Source organism: Brachypodium distachyon, chromosome 4 (genome assembly GCF_000005505.3).
Source record: "Brachypodium distachyon strain Bd21 chromosome 4, Brachypodium_distachyon_v3.0, whole genome shotgun sequence".
Taxonomy (NCBI): domain Eukaryota; kingdom Viridiplantae; phylum Streptophyta; class Magnoliopsida; order Poales; family Poaceae; genus Brachypodium; species Brachypodium distachyon.
In genome coordinates this window covers 17,824,393-17,831,823 of record NC_016134.3, presented here as the reverse complement: position 1 = coordinate 17,831,823, position 7,431 = coordinate 17,824,393, and the positions used below count along the sequence as shown (strand labels likewise).

The following is a 7,431-nucleotide window of genomic DNA, read 5'->3' as shown; positions in this document are numbered from 1 at the left end:
GTAGAAATTTATAATTATTAATCGTTGGATTAAGTGCAACCAAATCATCCACTTATTACCAGGCAATAAACGTCTGAACCCCAACCCAATGTCTTCCCAAAAACCGAGTACCTCAATCATTCCGAAAATTAAAGCACATTTGTTAAAGAACTCATATTTAACCCGCATTAGGCCTTTCAAAAACGGAATTTATAATGAGCGAACGATCTGCTGGCCATCGGATTGAGAAGACTATAGCTTTGAACGCGCCACGTGTCTTGTGGGGCAACAAATTTAGTTTTGTGGTGTGGCAACTCTAGTTCTTTAGGGCAGTAACTTTGGTGTGTGAGTGTGACAACTTTAGTTCTATGCGCGTGGCAACAATACCCCCGTCGCGCCAGAAGGCTAGAGAGCGAACGTATAATTCCATGGGGTGGCAACTTTTTAGTTCTGTGAGCGTCACAACTTTAGTCGTGAGAATGACAACTTTAGTTTTATGCGGATGCAAACATTCGCTCACTATTTTATTCCTTTCAGAAAAAAAAATTAGGAGGCCTCAACTTTGCTTGGGAAATGATGTTAGAATGAAGGTACCTATAACGAAGTGTGTTATAGTAGATAAAAAGATCCATCGGACAACAGAACCAACAATAACGAGCACGATTAATCTACTTGTAAATAGTACTCCCCGTTATTGGTGTGAACCAATGGTCCTCCCGACAAATCAAAGACGTGGAAGAAAAAGAAAGGAACCTCACATGTTTGTTAATCTACTCCACCTTTGAGCTCTGATTCCATCACCAGTTTGGTTTGTTTACTCCATCACGCAGCAAGGAAAGCGACACCGAGCAACAAGATGGCCGGATCAGACGGCTGATTTATTAAAACCAGAAAATAGGCCCCAAGGGTGCACATGCGTGCACACGCATCATCATGACCGCCCCGTGCGCAGATGCGGGAACCTGGGTGGGCCCACCACTAAAGCCTTTTGGATTCGCCTGTCTGGGTCGTCGGGACAGCAGAGGTAGCAGGCCATTATTGCGGGCGCTCTCTCGATTAATTACCCAGTCAAGCCAGTACAACTACGACTTAACTAATTCGGGCCGTTCATGGATCGCCCCACCGCTCTCGTTCCCTCCTTTGCTTTTGTCATGTGGCGTCTCGTCGTTGCTTCCCAGCACCATCCGTCCATGTCACCGCCTCTCTGTATAAAAGCCACTCGTGCCAAGTCTCAATGCAAATCCTCCTTATCTTCTTCCGTTCAAGTCTCGAGCCTTGTTGGCATGGCCGTGCAAGCGCAGTTCGGCCTCGGCGGGTTAGCCGGCATCAACACCGCTGCGTGTCTGCCCCGACCCAATCCGGCCTACGAGGCCGAGGCGCAGATGCTGGCGATGCAGCAGGATTACGGCTACAGAGCCCTTCTGTCTCCGGCGGGCGCCGCGGCCTTCTACAACGACTGCGCTGCCGCGGTTGTCAGCGGCGGGCCGAGCAGCCTGACGTGCCACAACGGGCAGTCGCGGAAGCGCAGCCGGGACGACGCGGACGCGTACTCCTCGGCGTCGCTGCTGCTGCCGATCCCTGGCATGCCAAACGTCGCGGACGAGTCCGCGATGACTTCCACGAGCGGCCGTTTATCGTCGTGGTCTGCGGGAGCGCTCGTGTCGGAGCTGTCCCGGCAAAACGGCGAGATCGACGCGCTCATGAGACTCGAATGCGAGAGGCTGCGCGCCGGGGTAGAGCACGCGCGGAAGCGGCAGTGCCAGGCGCTGGTCCACGCGGCGTCCGTGGCAGCGGTGGTGCGAATGAGGGAGAAGGAGGCCGAGCTGGACGCCGCCCGCCAGCGCAACGCCGCGCTGGAGGAGCGGCTCCGCCAGGTGGCGGCCGAGAGCGACGCGTGGCGCGGCCTCGCGCGCAGCAACGGAGCCGTCGCCGCTGGCCTCCGCGCCACGCTCGACCACGTCCTCCTCCTCCGCGCTGCCGCCCGGCCGGCCGAGGGCTTCGGCGAGTCCTCCGCTCTCGACGCCGACGACGCCCAGTCCTGCTGCTTCGAGGGGCCGAACGATGACGACGTGGGAACTAGCTCGCTGGCGCCGGCGTTGGCGTTGGGGAAGTGGGCGTGCAAGTGTTGCGGGGAGCGCGAGGCGTCTGTGCTGCTTCTGCCGTGCCGGCACTTGTGCCTTTGCAAGATGTGCGAGCCCAGGCTTGACGCCTGCCCCGTCTGCCTCGCCGTCAAGAACACCTGCGTCGCGGCCCGTTCGCCATTGGAAGTTTCCTAGTGGCCTTAATTTGCGACTCCGTTGTACTCGTACGAGATGTTTTAGACAAAGTTTTTCGAGAATGTTTTACTAGATAAAGTAGAACGAGCTGTTGAAGATAGTGCGGTGCTCAATAGCAGTAGAAGGAACCTGGGGTTGTCCGATGAAAAATGCTCATTTCGCACCTTGAAGTTCACATGCGGTGGCACCTTCTGTCCGCAATAGGTCTTCATCATAGTAACAATCTTAGAGTAAAAATAGAGCAATTGAATTCTAAGGAATAATTCTACGTATGTCTTTTGGATCATATAGAACTGTAACAAAGAAATTTCATAGGATATAATTTTTTTTTTCTCTACATTTCGAAGGAATCTAAACGAGTGATGCAGTCTCATGGAAATCTTCTTTAATTCAAAAAGTTCAATGCATCTTCTTTGTATCTCTCTCCTCCATGACTCCAATTAAATAGGAGTAATGGTCTAATCTCAAAATCCCTATGTTCTATTAGTGAAGCATCCAAACACATCTTTCAAGTTATCTTTTCCATTTTTGTAATATTCAACATTTCCTTTTTTTTTCATGAGATCTTGTAATTCAGTTTCGCTATTTCTAATGCGATTGAGAAAAAACTATTTCTAGATCGATGCTACAACCATCCGATCCAATCATTGCATTTGTGCAAGAATCATGCAAGTATGCATGATGAAAAATCTTAATCAGATGGCTATTATCGTCGACTGAGAAATAACTATTTCTAAATTGATAGAGAAATTTTGGTCACGCTCCGCCACTGCCTCCCCCATTCTAGTTCTACGGATCTTTTTTTTGTTCCTGTATTTTTGAGTTCATATGATCCAAAAAAGTATTACCGACATGTCAAAGATGTCATGACCAAAAAGCCTAAATTTGATTGTTCATTTTACTTTCACTTGTATTCTGCTGCACAATCAACCGCTGCAACTTACCAGGGACATGGATATCATTACCAATCTACCGACCCGTGTCGCGTACTCGCGTCATGGGGTTTCGTAGCAGGGGCATGGACCACATGAAGCATTACAATGCCTTGTCTTGGAGCTTGGCAACATCAGCGTTTGCCTGATTTGCAAATTGCAATCTCTCGATCCGTGCACTATATGCGTACACAAGTCGATGGCAAGTTGCAGCAGGAGCAGGTACCCCATCTCCATCGATCGGTCCCGGCCGGCCTGTCCCTTTTGATTCTTCCTCTCTCTTTCACGTTGCTTTTCTTTGGTTCTATGCATGCATGTACATCGCACACAGGTGAATAAAATCAAATCAATGTAAAGCCTTTGGACCATCGTCTCAGCTCAGGCACCGTACGAACGTACTACGTGTTGAGATCCAACGACGGGGTGGGGTGGCCACGGAGTAGTGCGCCCCCACCAATCCCCCGTTACTTGTTCATTTACCTAATAATTTGTCGTGAATTCTTATCCATTGGACCTATATAAAGGAGAAGAGGCTACCTCTTGTATGTACACTTGAGATCAGAAATTAATAAAGAGCTCCTGTTTCTCCCTACTCCCTGGTGTTCATCTATTTTATTGTACTTCGTGATTGCGTGTGTGATCGACTCTTTCGACTACGATCTTGCTGTGCAACCTTGGGACCGCCCAGCCGACAGGAGTTGCACAACACGTTATCAGCACGAGTCTCTACCCCGAGCCTTCATCGAACCTACTCCAAAGCAGGCTCTCGACATAAATCACGGAGGTATTAGATCCGAAATTTTATTGCAAAAATGGATTCTTTTTTGTGTTACGATTCCGTTTTTGCGACTATATTATTTTTCGGATTTTTCTACCCACGGTATGGATTTCCCTCACGAGATGTTGCCGACCAAGTCGCCGGCCAATGACAATCATGCTCGCCGCACGAGCGACTTGTTGACCATTACCATGGGGAGACGGTGTCGCACTGTTGTGCCTCACCGCCGGCCACCGCGGGCTCCACGCCGCGAGCCGTCCCAAGCCTACGACAAGCGCCGTGGACGTGCCGCCGGACGCAATGAACTCGCACCGCATGGAGCCGCCACAGCAAGCGCATCGTAAAGCGTTGCTGCTGCCACGGCCATACGGGCATGGATGCTGCTCCCTGCTGCCTCTGGCGCGCCGGTCGACGCCGCAACTGCCTTGGGCACTCATCGCCGCCCCTCGGGCGCGAATGCCATCACCGTAAGCCTCCTGGACGCGCGCGAGCGCCGGGGCTACGCCTCCGGTCGCACGTGCCGTTGTGAACGCCGCACGGGGGCGCCCCGCTGCCGCCCCCGTTTGGTGCGCTTACCGCAGTCGCCCCGCGCCCTAGTCGTCGCTCCGTTCGCGGGCGCGCAGGTTACCGCCACTGCATCGAGCGTCGGGCGCCGCCGCCACTGCCTAGTGCGCGGGCACGGGCCGTCCCCACCTCGTGCGCCGACTGCCACACGGGCCCCGCCGCCGCACCTCTACTGCTGCCCTGTACGCGGGGCCACCGCCGTCGCTCCATTTTCGGGCATGAGAGCTGCCGCCGCGCCATAGAGCGCGCAGGCGCAGGCCGCCACGGACGCCGCCTCAGTCACGGGCACAAGCTGCCGCCGCCACCCAAGGGGAAACCCTAATGAGGGTTGGCGCGGCCAGGCTGGGCCAGGCTAGGCAGGGAGTTGGGCCACCGGCCCAATAGGCGAGTGGGCGGGCCAGATTCGGTCTAGGACGGTAGATTTGCATTTCAGCCCTTAGTTTTTCTGTAATTACGCACATTGTTTACTGTGCTGCGTTTTTGCGACTAAGGCCTTGGAATTGTCAGTTTTTGCTGAATTCGCGTATTTTGGCTCAAAATGGCTTTTGGAATGTGTTTTTGGGGCATATTTTTCACGTTTAGGAAACGTTTAACTTGCCATCTCTATGCACATGCTTGTATTACCATGTTTTACCGTTGTTGATTAATTGTAAATATGCTTTATTGTTTTTAATCATTAAGTAAGACATGAACTCGCATGTTTTAAATATTGGAACGTTGTTATGAACAACTATATCATTTTATCACATTTATGCGATGGGTTACATGAGGTTACCTCGAGATTATATGTTGAAATCTCGTAAAAATTCGCATTAATGATATGAATCACGAACCTACGGTTCGAGGAGCCGACCTAAAATGGTTGGCCTTGATTTTTGGATGTGGATTTGTTCTCGGAGCTTGGTAGCTTTTGAGAAGGTTGATTGGCTTGGTGTCTTGTTGACTACCGCCACCACCCTGCAAGGAGAACATTTAGGCATTGCACCATCCCTTTGTACTTTTGGACAAGTACATACATGTTGGCAAAGTGTTATGCTTTACTAGATGGTCCTGGTTCCACATGTGTTGTTCATCCTCGCATGTCATAAGTATTTTCAGGCTATGTAATAGCTCGAGGTTTAACCTTGCTATAATTCAGAGGGGGAGGCGCAAAATGGAAGCACTAACTGATTCTATTAAGCTTGGCCAACCCCAGTTGAGTTTGTGCTATGTGTGCTTTCACACACGTCTCTCTCCCGACTATCGCTACCGTGATAGCTGATAATGGGATGAGACCATGCCGAACTATGACATATGCAGAGGATGAGGACACCATCGTCAAGTGCACTTGGCCCTCCTAATGATTCATTTGTCAATTGATTTTGATGATTCTATGATATAAAATCACTTGAGGTGGTTGTATATGCTCTGAGCAAGCAAAACATTGTTCTTTCATCGCTTGGATGATTTGTGAGTTCATCCATTAATTCCTTTATTTAATATTGATGGCTTGTTATGTTCGGAAATATGTAATGCATTTATTTAATTATGTTGCTACACTGCAAGAGAAATAGCCCGTAGAGACATTATTTTTGGTTCGTAGAGACACTATAATTGTCTCTACATAACTTTAAACATACTTGGTACAATGCCACAAAACTGCCACTACGGACAGTGTCGCTATGTGTGATGAGACACTAATAAAACGTCTCTATTGTTTTAGACATTGCATAGAGACACTATACCGTCTGTACGTTCAATACGACATTTAGTAAAGACATTGCATTGTGTATCTATACTTTTTAGACATTTCATAGAGACACTATATTGTCTCTATATTCAATGCGACATTTTGTAAAGACATTAAATTGTGTCTCTATACTCATGTGCTAGAAAATATACATTGAAAAAATTACGCTGAAACCAATCCTCGAACTCAAGACCTTAAGGAAAACTACACACTCACCTAACCATCTCAATCTGATACCATTTCTTGCTTATACTTCTAATGAAATTATTATGAGTAGTCTGCTACATGTCTCAAACTTGCTAAGAATGTCTCTACACAACATAAAATGTGTCTCAAATAGTGTCTCTAACCATACCGTAAGGTCATTTCATCAAGTATCTCAAAACCATGTCTCTACATGAGTCTTGTGACAATTTATTAAATGTCTCAAAAAATGTCTTTACACCATAATGTCTCAACCAGTGTCTCTATCTTTATGACATTATCCATAACGCCTCATAGACTGCCTCTACATGAAACTCTGTCTCAAAATTGTCTCTAGGTAGAGACAAAAAATATATTGCATCAACGAAAGATTGTTCTTTATACTTCCTCGCTTCATTCATTAATTAGATGCTATATTTTAGAACACGTGGCGCTCGAACGGAGGAAACGTGCCTTGTGGATAGTTGTACCACAAGCACTATCTTGAGAGAAACTCATTATTTCGAGTCCATTAAAAAGACTCCGGAGAGTATAATGATTATCGCAGGGGGCGAGTCAAAAATAGTAGGCTTTGAACGAGCTACTATCATACTCCCCATGGGAACAAGTTTGCTCATTGAGGAAGCATTATTGTACCCAGAGTCGACTCGAACTCTCTTGAGTTGTAAGGACATCCGCGCAAACGGCCTCCATGTGGAGACCGATGATAATAATGGCAAAGAGTGCCTACTTATCACAAAGCGCGATGCCCACCGGAAGCATGTTGCTGAAAATTCCCTTCTTTTGACACTAGGCTTTACTACACTAAGATAGTAGCGTCGCCCGTATACACTACCTTAAAGACTATATTTAGAAGCTCTGAACTATTTTGCTTATGACATGATAGATTAGGCCACTCGGGTATTAGAATGATGAGAAATATAATTAACAACTCAAATGGGCATGGAGTGAATGTTAAAAATTTCCTGA

General features: G+C 48.1%; 1 protein-coding gene across 1 annotated transcript; it reads left to right on the top strand.

Moving 5' to 3' along the window:
* Positions 1-1,072: 1,072 nt before the first annotated feature.
* Positions 1,073-2,677, top strand: LOC100838817 (probable BOI-related E3 ubiquitin-protein ligase 2). The gene has a single exon (XM_003575953.4). It carries the CDS (start codon positions 1,089-1,091, stop codon positions 2,253-2,255), a length of 1,167 nt encoding a protein of 388 aa, XP_003576001.3. The 5' UTR covers positions 1,073-1,088; the 3' UTR covers positions 2,256-2,677.
* Positions 2,678-7,431: the final 4,754 nt, after the last annotated feature.

Bases quoted from the DNA above. Each gene is read 5' to 3' on its own strand.
- LOC100838817 (XM_003575953.4), top strand. From the start codon at position 1,089: ATGGATCGCCCCACCGCTCTCGTTCCCTCCTTTGCTTTTGTCATGTGG.